Below are 15511 nucleotides of genomic sequence, written 5' to 3' on the forward strand. Positions count from 1 at the left end.
CATCAACTGCATGCCATTCATTTTTGTTCCTTTGTCAAACCGAATGAAAATTTAAAAAAATCTCCCATTTTTTGTATTTTTTCATAAAAAATAATTATGATTAAAATAGTATCTAACAATATAATTCCGTGGAATCAAAACCTGATACCTACTTGTCCTAGCCGGATCCTCTGTTTCTTACCCCCTCCACTACGGAAATCAGAAAATAATTTCTGTAACATTAGGTCGGTAATGTTAGTAACCAAATAAAATAAAACCAAATGATTTGAGCTTTCTCATAATTTTGCCCTCGCAAAATAACGTTCCCATTAACCCAGAAAATATGGCTCAATAAATTTCGCCCACATTAGGTGATTAGTTCCACTGGGTCGATTCCGTGACTTCCAAAACAACCGACAGACGTATTACTACTACACGTGAACCGCCCGGGCGGGTGCCACCCGAAACAACTCCAGTGAACCCGAACGAGTCCGCACCGCCAACTCGCCAAGCCCAAATGGCGCCCATTTCGACGAAGCACCGGAAGATCCAATAACTTCCGCTTCCCATTAATCACACCGGGAAGTTCACCGAAAAGCACATTTCTCTTGCACTGAATTGCGTTAGCCCATCCAGCTGCCCATCATACCTACCGGGACATAATTTCCATAGAAGCACCAGCTCCAGCAGGAAGCACTTTATCAACCAGAATGGAGGCGGCAGCAGTTGACAGCTCTCCGGTCGGATTCTCGGCCGCTACCAGGGCCATAGTGGCCGCTCCGTCGCCAATTGCCATCATCGCCGCCCGGGAGTGCTCCGCCGACAGCATCGACGAAGCTGACAATGATGACTGAGTGCAGTTGCAGGTTTCCATCGACGTTGGCAGGAACGTCACCGGTTCTCCGTCAATTTGGGCCATCACTCCGATGTAGATGACAAATGCCAGCGAGAGGATCCCACCGTACAGGGCGCCCTGTGGAGAGGGAAAGGAAAGAACAGGCAAAATTTAGGTGAGTCGCAGTGATGAAACATAAATCGCACTTTCAATTTAGCAGCGTTGTTGGATAGTTTTTCCGATAGGTGGAAAATCAAATATTTGCTATAATATTTGGATTTAATTTCAATGTGGGGCACCTACGCAATGCAATCGATTGGATTTGCCGATTCTAATCAGAAACTGGAAATTCCGCTTTGAACAGAGCCGAATCTCGCAATTATTGTGCAACAATTTGTTGAGTCAAGTAAGAGACACTAAGGACGAGCAAGCATATGAGATTTAATGGGGCGCATACGTCGAGATTGAAAAAAAGTAATGTCTTTAAGTATAAAAGTGTAAACCTGTTTTTATTGCTTATTTAAAATCTAATCTATACCAGGGAGGTCAATGCAGATTTTAGTACGGCTCTGACTATGACGTGATATTTTCCTGTCCCGCCCCATCCCTACCAACTATAACCAACCAGGTAAATACGTATATGAATTGAAAATCTAAAATTCATGAGATATTCTCTACCTCGTAAGCACACATCCCCACTCACATACCGGCGGAAATAATATTGTCATCAATTGTTTGTGCTTATTTGAACACAAATACATATCCCATTTTCTTGATCATGTAGCCTCCCACTGGAACTGGATACCCGCAACCCTATCCCTACGTCCCACTCAGTAAACAATCGCTCTCCTCCCACCTCCCCCGCATCGATCCACATCCACACCGTCAATCATTTGCACCTTCTGCGAATCATTTCGCACGCGGGAAACAAATTTAGACAAGCGACTTCAGCCCGCGAATGATTTGGCACCGTGATGGCAGAAATGAAAACCATCTTTCATTCGGAATCTCGGAATCCGATTGTACACATCCGGCGCGCGGAGAGTATGAGCGACACCTGCTATTATAGGTGGAGCGAAGCGGGCCAAGCCATGACAAGGATAAAATAACAGACTGAAAGACTCCTCGGCTTTCCCGGAAGGGCACGTCGCGTCATGCCGACGACGACGACGACGCTTAAAACGAACGCTGCAAGTAGGCACAGCACACATTCCTACCCACAGGAAAGGTATTTCGGAAATTCATTTTTCACTCAATTTATCCAGTGGTTTTTCATTTACTTTCCGGTATGGGGGCGTTCTTTCTCTTCTGTTCGGAAAAATGACGAGTAACGCATGTCATGCGGAGCAATTTCAAAAGGCAGGAAAAGACAATTCGAAGCTGTTTGGTACCGTGGTGATTTTTTGCCTTCGGGGTAAAACGTTTATCAAAGGATGAGTCAGATTTTTCTTACAATTGTCGTACAATGTAGGACGAATGGTGTCAAAACTGAATCGACATTCGTTCACAGCGATGATGGTGCCTTTCTCGTACATTATAAAAAAAGGTATTAGGAAGAGTACATAAGATAGGTCAAAACAGCATTTTAGGGGGATAGATAGCCATCCCTAACTATTCCTATTTGTTTGCATTGTAGCGGTCAGGAAAATTGTAAGAAGAAGTTCCGTCTTTCAATCGCCAATTAATGTACATAATTTTTCCCTGGACATAGGCAAGCGGGCATTTACTAATAAGCCAAGCTCTCCAAGGTCGTGGCCATTTGTTTTTCAAATAAGGTGGGAGAGGGATAGCAGCACAACCTTCGTGTCAGATTATCCATCGTACCAATAAGGCCACGATCATACACGAAGGGAGTCGGGAAATGACGTACTTCCAGTTTTGTCCGAGCAGACCTTCCTTAATCTGAGGATTCACCGACTCAATCATTTCGTTTGTGATCAGCCAATGAGTTAAGGGTCCACGTTTTTTTATTCCATCCTTTATTTGTTAGGCACTCTGTGTTACTTAACCGCTATTGTGCTGAGATCAGGGTTGTAAATATTCGGCAGCACTGGATGAAGGTGATGTTTTTTTTATATCATGTTTTTATTTTCTTCCTGCTTTGAAATCAACCTCACATTCCCGGAGAGGCAGAAAAGTAAACAACAGAACTCACATCACCCACCGCGCCACGAAGATGATATTTACCACAGCAAAATGTACACATTCACCCAGCCAATTGAAAAAATTCACCACGCGTTTAAATGGGCCACTCACAGTCATACGGTAAGGAGCGAACTGAGCAGCATGTCAGAGTGACTTGTGAGTGGCTGAATGCGAAATTGAAAGGTCGGTGTTGGAAATGATTTTTCGGCTGCACCCAGCCGCACTCACCACGGCGGCGATGAAGGCGACTGCAGATTTTACTGAGATCCATGTTTTTGACTACATTGACTGTGAAATATTTCTACCCTGGCTGAGATCTACTGTGGTATTTTGCCGTACAGAATCCACACAGAATCTATTTTTAGATTTCCATTGCTCATTATTGTTGTCGTTGCCAGTCCATCTCATAGTGAGTCCATTGTGTCCGTTTGTCCATGTCATGCATCCATGATCGTTTGCATTGTTCGGTTGCCATTAAGCCGGGTCCGTTTGAGGAATGCCTCCGAGAAGAACAATTTGTCAATCTTCATCAGGCAGCCGTACGGTATGACGCGTTCCCCAATACGCTACCGCAAGGGCTGCGCATCCGGCGACTGACGAGGGTTGGGTGAGGGGCTGGGAATCGAACCCATGACCATCCGCTTGTGAGGCGAACTTGTAGCCAACTACGCTACGGGACCCCCTTAAGTGTCCGCGTTCGATTATTTATTTTTCGATCGTCTGAAGTGAGTTTCATGTAGTGGCGTTAGATGTAATTATTTAGTTAATTAATTGTTCGTTTTCTAGTAGTTAGATCCTAAAAAGTCTACCGCAGTCTTCCGATATTCGCCATCTGCACCCCACCATAGATGGTTCACAGCACTTTTCCTTCAAAAACTCTAAGTCGGAAGCCGTCTTTCAAAAAGCTCGGAAGACTCCTTTCAAAAGGCTCGAAAGGTTCTTTTCAAAAGGCGCGGAAAACTCCTTTCAAAAGGCTCGGAAGCCTCCTTTCAAGATCTGAAAGCCGTCTTGGAAGAAGTCCAGAAACTGCTTTCAAGAGGCTGGAAGCCTTGTTCTAGTCTACTTTCAAGAGGCTCGAAAGCCGCCTTTTATAAGGGTCGGAAACCTTCTTTTAAAAAGCTCGGATGGCTCCTTTCAAGAGACTCGGGAAGCCTCCTTTCAAGAGGCTCGGAAGCCTCCTTTCAAGAGGCTCGGAAGCCTCCTTTCAAGAGGCTCGGAAGCCTCCTTTCAAGAGGCTCGGAAGCCTCCTTTCAAGAGGCTCGGAAGCCTCCTTTCAAGAGGCTCGGAAGCCTCCTTCAAGAGGCTCGAAAGCCTCCTTTCAAGAGGCTCGAAAGCCTCTTTTCAAGAGGCTCAGAAGCCTCTTTTCAAGAGGCTCGGAAGCCTCCTTTCAAGGCTCGGAAGCCTCCTTTCAAGAGGCTCGGAAGCCTCCTTTCAAGAGGCTCGGAACGCTCCTTTCAAGAGGCTCGGAACGCTCTTTTCAAGAGGCTCGGAAGCCTCCTTTCAAGAGGCTCGGAAGCCTCCTTTCAAGAGGCTCGGAAGCCTCCTTTCAAGAGGCTCGGAAGCCTCTTTCAAGAGGGCTCAAGCCTCTCTTCAAGAGGGCTCAAGCCTCTTTTCAAGAGGGCCTCAGCCCCTCTTTCAAGAGGCTCAGATGCCTCTTTCAAGAGGCTCAGCCGCTTTTCAAGAGGGCCTCAAGCCTCCTTTCAAGAGGCCTCAAGCCTCCTTTCAAGAGGCCTGGAAGCCTCCCTTCAAGAGGCCAGGAAAGCCTCCCTTCAAGAGGCTCAGAGCCTCCTTTCCAAGAGGCTCAAGTCTCCTTCAAGAGGCCTGGAAGTCTCCTTTCAAGAGGCTCAGAGTCTCCCTTCAAGAGGCCTGGAAGCCTCCTTTCAAGATGCCAGCCTCCTTTCAAGAGGCCTGGAAGGCTCCTTTCAAGATGCTCAGAGCCTCCTTTCAAGAGGCTCAGAAGCCTCCTTTCAAGAGGCTCAGAAGCCTCCTTTCAAGAGGCCTCAGAAGCCTCCTTTCAAGAGGCCTGGAAGCCTCCTTCAAGAGGCCCGGAAGCCTCCTTTCAAGAGGCTCAGGCTTCCTTTCAAGAGGCTCCAGAGCTTCCTTTCAAGAGGCTCAGAAGCCTCCTTTCAAGAAGCCTCAAGCCTCCTTTCAAAGGCCTCAGAAGCCTCCTTTCAAGAGGCTCAGCCTCCTTTCAAGAGGCCTCAAGCCTCCTTTCAAGAGGCCTCAGGCCTCCTTTCAAGAGGCCTCAGAAGCCTCCTTTCAAGAGGCCCAGAAGCCTCCTTTCAAGAGGCTCCAGCCTCCTTTCAAGAGGCCTCAGAGCCTCCTTTCAAGAGGCCCGGAAGCCTCCTTTCAAGAGGCCTCAAGCCTCCTTTCAAGAGGCTCAGAGCCTCCTTTCAAGAGGCTCAAGCCTCCTTTCAAGAAGGCTCGAGCCTCCTTTCAAGAAGCCTGGAAGCCTCCTTTCAAGAGGCTCAAGCCTCCTTTCAAGAGGCACGGAAGCCTCCTTTCAAGAGGCTCAGCCTCCTTTCAAGAGGCCCGGAAGCCTCCTTTCAAGAGGCTCAGAAGCCTCCTTTCAAGAGGCTCAGGCCTCCTTTCAAGAGGCTCAGAGCCCTCCTTCAAGAGGCCTCAGAAGCCTCCTTTCAAGAGGCTCAGAAGCCTCCTTTCAAGAGGCTCAGAAGCCTCCTTTCAAGAGGCTCAGAAGCCTCCTTTCAAGAGGCCTCAGAGCCTCCTTTCAAGAGGCTCAGAAGCCTCCTTTCAAGAGGCTCAGGCCTCCTTTCAAGAGGCCTCAGAAGCCTCCTTTCAAGAGGCCTGGAAGCCTCCTTTCAAGAGGCTCAAGCCTCCTTTCAAGAGGCTCCAGCCTCCTTTCAAGAGGCCTGGAAGCCTCCTTTCAAGAGGCCAGCCTCCTTCAAGAGGCTGGGAAGCCTCCTTTCAAGAGGCCTGGAAGCCTCCTTTCAAGAGGCCTCAAGCCTCCTTCAAGAGGCTCAGGCCTCCTTCAAGAGGCCTCAGAAGCCTCCTTTCAAGAGGCTCAAGCCTCCTTTCAAGAGGCCTGGAAGCCTCCTTTCAAGAGGCTCGGAAGCCTCCTTTCGAGAGGCTCGGAAGCCTCCTTTCAAGAGGCTCGGAAGCCTCCTTTCAAGAGGCTCGGAAGCCACTTTTCAAGAGGCTCGGAAGACTCCTTTCAAGAGGCTGAGAAGCCTCCTTCCAAGAGGCTTGGAAGCTTACTTTCAAGAGGCTCAGAAGCGTCCTTTCAAGATGCAAAAGAAGCCTCCATTCAAGTGGCTCGAAAGCCGTCATCCAAGGCTCAGAAGCCTCTTATCAAGAGGTGTGGAAGCCTACTCTTAAGAGATTCAAGGGCTTGGAATTTTTCTTTTCTGGCCTGGAAGCCTACTTTCAGGAGGGTGTACCTCAATTAATGCAAAAGTTCGAAGGGGTACCTCTCAAGAAAAAGGTTGAGAACCGCTGCTCTAGGCAACCTGCTCTAGCAGCCAGAAGCGGACCTATCCTATCCGTTACCGGTCTGGGAAGCAAATGGGACTTCCACGTGGACGAAGTCCACTAGCCGGTCCGTCAAACCGCCGGCAAGCAACCGTCATTCCGTTTCGTCGGCTTATTAAGGAGCGTCATCACCGGGGTCAACAAGCCGGGAGCGTCGACCCCACCAGCAGGTCATCGACAGGGTCAGTAAAGCCAAAACAAACCGGTGATTCAAACCTTTTTTGATCGGAGTGCGCCGCGGAGGAAACGTTTTTATGTGCCAGTCTTAGACTGAAGAGTCATGTGCTGCTAGAAAGCCGAAACAATTTGTCGCTAGTCGGAGTCTGAGAACCCACTAACAATCGCGAGGGTCCGTCATCACGGACCCGTGAAAATATGCGTGCGTGAGCCGTTTTTCGCCACCACCTGAACTTCCGTCAGATGCCAGGACCGCAGAGAAGCTGAGCGCCCTCCAAATCCGTGACGTCACGTAAACATTAGGCACAGAGCACAAGTGAGAATAGAGTAGGAGCTAGAAGAGAGAAAACCGCACACAAGCTAGGGAATAATATCATGAACGAACACAAACACTAAAACCGAAAGCCGGAGGCAACTTTGTTAGTATTAAGTTAATAAATATTCGATGTGTTTGCCTCAATAAAATGTTTCTCTGTAGTCCCCCTAGCCATGCGAATTTAATTGATTAATGTGTTTAACGTCACAGCGCGAATTGTTTGTTGTTTATCGAGTCCCGTCCTCTTTGCGAGTTTGACTGTTGTTTGTTATGTTGCTTCCAGCTCATTGATAATTGTTGGTGAGAGGAGAGAGTCCGCCGATGATGAGAGCGTCACTCAAGCTTAGATTGTATTAGGTACTGCTGTGCTCTCACCGATTCTTTGAGTGTGTGATGTGACTGTAAAGTATGGATGGAAGATAGGGTGGACCCAATTTGGCACGTTCCATTGTTGCTGGCTGGACCGATCCATAAATCCCTATCGGGAAAATTTAAATGGACTCGCCTTGAGAGAGTCTCATCCGAGCAAATTAACTTGGGCCGTGGTCTCCCTTGTGGAGTAACGCTTAAGCCACGTGCTTTTTGGTACGGATCGCTCCGTGCCGGCCAAAAAAATGGCGCCCAACGTGGCGCTACAGCTGGCGCCGGCTACAGCATTCAGCAACAGTTCCGGCCCAACTAACCAAAAAAAACAATTTTCTCTCTTTCTTCTCTGTCCTATCTGAAGACCTTAGACATAAACCTTAAAAGTTATTGAAATTCACGTGACAATGTGCCGCTACCAGTTGAAGGCGAATAGTAGGGGCCCAAGGAGAGCGACGATACAAGATAAACGATGTGTATTAGTAGTTGATCTACTTATTTGAGATTTTTGTTGAAAATCAAACTATTTCTCGAGCAAGCTATTGTTTTGTTCAGATGGTTCGAATGAAGAGTCATGTGCTGCTAGAAAGCCGGCTGCTGGGTCGATAGATTTTTGGGATAAGTATCCAGGGGATCTTTTCAGGATTTGAACAATTCAACATCCCATACAGTACCCATCATGTGTGCATTGTTTGCTTTCACGACATATTCTCTCTTCTACAAAAATAGCTAAAACTTTGTAATTTTGTTTCGATCAACAATAACACTATTCTTCTTACGGGGGTAGCGAAAGAAAATCATAATTGGCATTAATTCGATTCACAATAACACAATTCTTTTTGCGGGCGTCCCACCAACATAGATGAATGCAGGCATCCCACCACGCTGAAATGTGACTATTCCTACCTACAGCAATATAATTTTTCTGTTAGGCATCCCAATAACGCAGTAGATTAAACTCATGAATGCGGGTGTCCCATTACGCAGAATTAAGACTAATTTGATCCACAATAACACAATTCTTCATGCGGGCATCAAACTATGCAGACTTGTGATCATTTCGATCCACAATAACACTATTTTTCTTGAGAAATGCGAGCTTCACAGTGCTACACAGAGAATGAAACTGAGTGCGACCATCCTAGGGGAAAAAATTATGACCATTTCGATCCACAATAACACCGCTCTTCTTGCTAGCTCCGCCAAAACAAGAGGAAGTAAATCTCAAATGTGCGCGTCCAACAACGCAAATTTGGGATTATTCTGATCATTTTTCTCGTGGGCGTCCTACAAACGCATCCATACTGGACGGTAGAACTGTGACCAACACCACTCTGTTTGCGAGCGTCTCACCTACGCAGAGGACGGAACTCTCGAATGCGGGTGTCTAATCACACAGAATTCTGATCAATCTGATTTACAATAATATCATTTTTTCATGCGGGCGTCATACTACGCATACTTGTGATCATTTCGATCCCTAACAACACCATTCTACTTGTGAAATGCGAGCGTCTCAGCAACACAGAGAATGAAACTGAATGCGACCATCCTAGGGGGAAGAATTGTGACCATTTCGATCCACAATAACACCACTCTTCTTGCTAGCTTCCCCAAAACAAGAGGAAGCAAATCTCAAATGTGGGCGTCCAACAACGCAAAGTTGGGATTATTCTGATCATTCTTCTTGTGGGCGTCCTACAAACGCAAAAGAAAAAACTCTTGAATGCAGGCGTCTTCCTGAGCAGAATTGTAATCAATTTGCTCCACAATAACACTATTATTTTTGCGGGCGCAGAAAAACTAGCTCCAAATGCGATCCACACTATTCTTAGATGCGGGCGTTACACCACGTAGAATTGTAATTGTAATTCCAATCCACAATACCACCATTCTGTTTGCGAGCGTCCCACCTACGCAGAAGACGAAACTCTCGAATGCGGGTGTCTAATCACACAGAATTGTAATCAATCTGATTTACAACAATGTCATTCTTCTTGCGGGGGTTCCATCAACGCAGAGTCTCACCATTCAGAACTGAATAATTTGTTTGAGAAACTGCAAATATCCATTTAGCATAGCATTAGCATTAGCATTGTTACGGTGTAATTCGTAGATTGGACACTAGTGATACTCATGTTTTACTTTTGAGATCCTTATCTAGAATGCTATCAGAAATCAAGAAGGGGAGTGGTCTTTGGTTCCAGTCTTAAACAAAAATAACAAAAGCATGAGGATTACTACTCCTGGCCACGCCCATCTTCACCGTAACTAGGGAGAGGAAGGAAGTGTTGATGTAGTACTTACTTAACGAGAGGCCACCGACTTAGCGACACCCTCATAAGTACCACGGAGTTGGATAATGAGGAAGATAATCGTTGGGTCAGGATTTGCCTGTAGCTAGCAATGTAACCGTGGTAGATCTTACCCCGTAACACACCACGTTAAGGTGTCTACCCAGCATTACGGGTCTGCAAATATCCATTTTACACAAATTCGAGAAAACAACAAAAAAAGGTTATGAACTAATGAAAACCGAATCGATTTCTTCGATTTCTTCGATACAGATCAATAATTTTTGGCAAAACTCAACACCCTGGGAAACTTTCAGTGTCAAAACTGCAAGCAGTACTCCATAATTGCTCTTCAAATTGCGTGCACATATGTAGATTCTCAAACAAACAAAAAAAATCATACATTCGTGAACAAAGTTTTCTTTCGAACTTTTTGCCATTATACGTGTTTTTGGACGTAAATTCAGAATATATAAAAATCTCATTCTGGGGCCCTCCTTAGCCGTGCGGTAAGACGCGCGGCTACAAAGCAAGACCATGCTGAGGGTGGCTGGGTTCGATTCCCGGTGCCGGTCTAGGCAATTTTCGGATTGGAAATTGTCTCGACTTCCCAGGGCATAAAAGTATCATCGTGTTAGCCTCATGATATACGAATGCAAAAATGGTAACTTGGCTTAGAAACCTCGCAGTTAATAACTGTGGAAGTGCTTAATGAACACTAAGCTGCGAGGCGGCTCTGTCCCAGTGTGGGGATGTAATGCCAATAAGAAGAAGAAGAAGAAGAAGAAGAAAAATTTTATTCTGGCGAAAAATGTCACATATGCAGTTTCTCAAACAAAGGGTTCAATTGGGATCAAAACAAATTCACAATAACACTATTCTTCTTGCGGGTGTCCAACCACCGCAGAAAGATAAACACTTGAATACGGGTGTCCCACCAACGTAGATAACGAAACTATAAAATGCAGGTGTCTTACCACGCAGAATTTTGATCAGTCAGATCCACATAACATCGATTACTGAGCTTGGATCACAATCGGGTCACAAATGGTACTTTGCCACGAATAAAGCTTTTCTATTGGTAAAGACGACACCTCAAAGGACTTTCACATAACTGGTCTATTATGCACGATCAGCCTACAAACTAATTTATTGAGAAAAAATATATAAAGCTCTTTTTCTTTGGAATGTATTCAACCGTCTAAGACGAATTAAGTACTCTCCATTTAATTCCACCAGCTAAATTTCGTCAAGTACGACGAGTCAAGTACGAGACACTGAAGACGACCACACAGTTGTGGTCGAAATACGTATCTGCAAAGATAACGAAAATTATCTGGTGGAATTAAATGGAGAGTACTTAATTCGTCTTAGACGGTTAATTTATTGAACTCGACTGCACTTGGTATAACATGTTGGACAAACTATTTACTCTATCTTTGGTGCAATTGGGCGAGGATTGAACTTCAGATAATTTTTTTTTCAACCTAGGCTTAGCACATACTGGGAGAGCGCACTGTCCATATTTAGCAAGAAAATCCTCCACCGCTGAAGAATCGGCTTGAATTTGGTGTTCTTTGGATCGGCTTTTTCGTAGCCATCGGTTCGAACTTCACTGAGTAGTAGAGGGAATCAGCAGACTCTCGTTAATTTTTTTGTATTCTTTATTAAAGTGATTTTTAAGTTTTAAACAAAATTCATCTCTAAGACTCTCGTTCAGCGAGGGCACTAAGCTCAAGAATTATCCATCCCGGAGCAGCAGCGATCGCCGCGAATTGTTCTTGAACTGATGCAACTTTAGAAAAAATATTGTAAGCTCTTTTTAGTGGAATGTATTCAACCGTCTAAGACGAGTTTAATACTCTCCATTTAATTCCACTAAGTTTTGTTATCTTTGCATGTGCATGTGCTGTGCAAAGATAACAAAACGTAGTGGAATCAAATGGAGAGTACTAAACTCGTCTTAGACGGCTGATGCAACTGTCAGGTGGGAAGCTTGTCAATGTGATTTAGCTGGCGCCAGGTTCTATGCCAGTTCTCTTTCATGCTTGCTATTCAAGATCGATTTGGATGGGATAATACTAAGGGTAGGGATTGAAACGAGTTGTACGATTTTCACGAAGCCCGTTCAGCTATTTGGTTTCGCCGACGGCATGTTACTTTGAGAAAATTGGAGAAACCTTCATCAGATTGAAGAGGGAAGCAAAGCGTATCGGACTAATCATCAATACGTCGAAGACGAAGTACGTGATAGGTAGAGGCTCAAGAGAGGACAGAATAGAGTTCACCGCCGTACCAAACTGACTATCTACAAAACGCTCATTCGACCGGTATTCCTCAACGGACACGAGACCTAGACAATGCTCGTGGAGGATCAACGTGCACTTGGAGTTTTCGAGAGGGAAGTTTTGCATACTATCTATGGAGATAGGAAAGGTGGGGTGGATATGGAAAACATGGAGGAGACGTATGCTGCATCAGCTGTGTGTAGAACCATCCATCGTTTACACCGCGAAAATAGGACGACTGAGGTGGGCCAGAATGTCGGACAGTGATTCGGTGAAAATGGTTCTCGACAACGATCCAACGGGCACAAGAAGGCGAGGTGCGCAGCGAGCAAGGTGGATCGATCAGGTACCATTTGCTGGCCCTCCACAGACTGCATGGTTGGCGACGTGCGGCCATGGACCGAACTGAATGGAGAAGACATTTATGCGCTGTTCAGGCCACTCCGTCTTTAGTCTGTGAAAATTCTAATAATAATAACAAAAGTCTCCTAATCAAAATGACTAGTTTTAATGTCATTCTCAAGCATTTCAAATTTTGTTCAAAAAATTAGACTAGGAAAAATCGCACTAAGGGTAGAGCAAAATGGTACACTTGCATGAGAAATGGACAGTGAACGCATGGTTGTTTGTAAAACTTATTTTATTGAACGGAAATCTTACGGATGAGTTGAACCATTGAAATGTGAATTAAAGTAGGTAGGTACCTACGCTATGAATAAGAATAAGGTTAATGTTCGCATGATATTTCAGAGCACAATAATTAAATTGTCGTCTAATCTTCTAGCTCCTATTACAATCATGTCCATAACTCATTTTATCAAATCGCGACTTTTACTAACACGTACGAGCTAATTCAGAAGAATATAGGTACCAAAGAATAAAAACAAAGAGTGTACTAAAGCTTAGACCAATATGCTAAAAATCAATTGTCAGATATCTGTGGTTTTTCGTTCGTCAATTAGCATACGGCTCGCACCCAATAATCTATCCGGAACTCGAAACATTCAAGTGCAGTTCCGAACAGTAATTGATAAGCAAAAAGTGACCAAAAGTCAAAAAGCTTAGCGCATCCATTCGAAGTCCAGGGGAAATTGTTACAATTGGCCAGTGTTTTCGCCACCATTGATATGAATATTTAGCTCCAATTTCCGAATCAATAAATACGTTATTTTTCTTTTGCATCGCGGCTTTTTGCTACGAATGATCACAACCATAACAAACTCACCAACAACCCCGGCGCGATGTTCACCCAATCGGTAATAAATGTTGGAAAACACGCGCGGCCAACTCCATGGATAAAAAAACGGAATAAAAATAACGAAGATCAATTCGCAAAAAAAAGAGGAGAAACATCATTCGAATGGGAATGCTGGGGCTCCTGCTGCAATCAAACATGCAACCATACCCGCTGGTCCTCCGAGTGCAACCAAATGAGCCACCAGAGCAAGCTGCAGGAGCACAAAAACGCAATACCACCCACCCGCGCGCATATTTCCGCCCCGACCGCCCCTGGGGAAAAATTGTTTAATCCACTTTTTGCGTTTGTTTGAATTCATTGCTATTGGCGGCACCCAATGGAAAACACATACACACACGTAAGCGGAAACATTCGTTTACTCCCCTTACATGATTGTGAATTAAAATGCAAATATGCGTGATAGGAAAACGGAATTTTTCCTGCCACCCACCGTTCTGCGTTCTGCGGGGCCATATTATTGACCCCTTCAGGGTTGTGGTCATTCATGTTTTGTCAAACCGTTTTATTTTTCATTCAGTTGCGACAGTGACATTTCACTTTCGTTTTGCACTTCCTGCTCAAATTTTATTTTATTGAATCAAATAAACTCTCGGTGAGCACCTCGTTACGGTTCCAGTGAAATGGCATTATTCTTTCTATCAATTTGCATATCACGAGATAAAATGATTTTGAATGGTGTTGCGCTAAGGCGAAAATGGCAGCTCGTATACTTTAGTTTTGATGTAGGATCGGTGTTTCAGTCTCAATAATAATTAATGTTAGTACCCCGAAAACTTTTTAGGCCAGACAAACCACTTTCTGCTTGGTTTCGCTTTGTAGCCGCGTATCTAAACGCTAGGCTTAGAAAAGTATCATAACTCATAAGCAGCGGACAAATATGATTTAGGAAATTTTGTGATAACTTTTGAAATTAAGAAAAGTTAAACTAAATTAGAAGCAACTGAATTAAATTTTGTCACTCCAATAGTATTTTTTTTTTCAGGCCAACAAACAGATATAATGCAACTATCACAAATATATTCTAAAAACATGAAATAAACAAGCAATGATTAACTCATTCATGATCCAACCGAGAATTCCGATAAAACAACGAAGCATCATTATTGAACAAACTATAACAGTCGCAAACAAATGTCGTAAATGCGTGAAACACGATTCTTTTTCCTCTGTGGGCCAACCCACTAGGACTAGTTTGGAACGCAGAAATTAATGGCCCCACCGAACATCCCAGTGCACAAATAACAATAACAGCCGCACAATAATGTTTTGATCGTATCCTGCTCAGTAATTGTGAACGCTCCGGCGTGACACCAACTGCACGACACTATTTTGCATCTCTATGAGATAAAATTGATAGCTCCAAATTGGCTTATGGAATTAATCAATGCATTTTTCTCTGACAATTGGCACCAAGTCTGAATATCGAAACAATGTCGGAAAGGTAATAATAGCGCCGGAAAATACATCTACTGTAGCGACGGAAAAGCATTCGACTATTTGAGTGGCACCGATTCGCCTGGATAAATTATTGACTTGCCTTTTGAACGCCATCGTCATTTAGAGCTCATGACAGCTTGTTTAAAAGTGTAACACCTAGCAGTTACTGCACAATTTTTACAATCAAACTTTTTGCTTTGATATAGAAACCGTTTGGTATACCAATAAAAGATATGTGTTTTTCGGCAGTGTCATTGATTTATTAATCAAAAACTGTAAAGGATCCCAACAAGCATTGGAGGTGGATAAAGCGGTTATATTGACCAAAAATAGTCTTCTTCAGCTTATTCAGCTAAAATTGTTTGTTGGGGATAGTAGATTGACCTCAAAGATATGGTGTAACGAATTTATTACAGACTTATCTTGATAGTACGTACTTTTCCAGAAGTTCTCTTTGGACAGCTCTAGAAGTTCCTTTCTTCCAGAAGCTGCATCCACGATTCCTTTTATCGATTTATCCAGGAATTCCTCCTAATATTTCTGCAAGATTTGTTTTTAGTCCTCTGGGGTATGATTCGAGAATTCTTCCATGTGTTGTTCTTGGGACTCTTTAAATGGCTCATCTTAGCTCATTTTTTTTAGATATGTGCCAACGTTAAAACTGTATGAGCTTATCTTAGGACATGCCCAAGAGATTCTTCTAGGATTGCTCCAGAAGTTCCGTCTGGAATTCCACCAGCAGCAAATCCAGGGACTGCTCTAAGAGTATCTTCTGGGGTTTCTACAAGTATTTTTTTTTAGAATCCGTACAGAAACTTTCAAGAAGTAATAAGTTCAGTAAAAATTAATACACGACAAGCCTAACACAACCCAAATATTTGGCATTTGCTCTCTTCTGAATTCGGATGTGTTTGAACTTGTTGAAGAATT

General features: G+C 44.1%; 1 protein-coding gene across 1 annotated transcript in view; it reads right to left on the minus strand.

Annotated features, from left to right (window-relative positions):
• LOC134217692 (sodium-coupled monocarboxylate transporter 1) overlaps window positions 1-15511 on the minus strand; it is a 264070-nt gene that overhangs the window by 64533 nt on the left and 184026 nt on the right. Inside the window, exon 11 of the mRNA XM_062696502.1 lies at window positions 633-952. Within this exon, the coding sequence (XP_062552486.1) occupies window positions 633-952 (320 nt within the window). The remainder of the gene's footprint in view (window positions 1-632; window positions 953-15511) is intronic.

This window comes from Armigeres subalbatus, chromosome 2 (assembly GCF_024139115.2).
Source record: "Armigeres subalbatus isolate Guangzhou_Male chromosome 2, GZ_Asu_2, whole genome shotgun sequence".
Classification (NCBI taxonomy): domain Eukaryota; kingdom Metazoa; phylum Arthropoda; class Insecta; order Diptera; family Culicidae; genus Armigeres; species Armigeres subalbatus.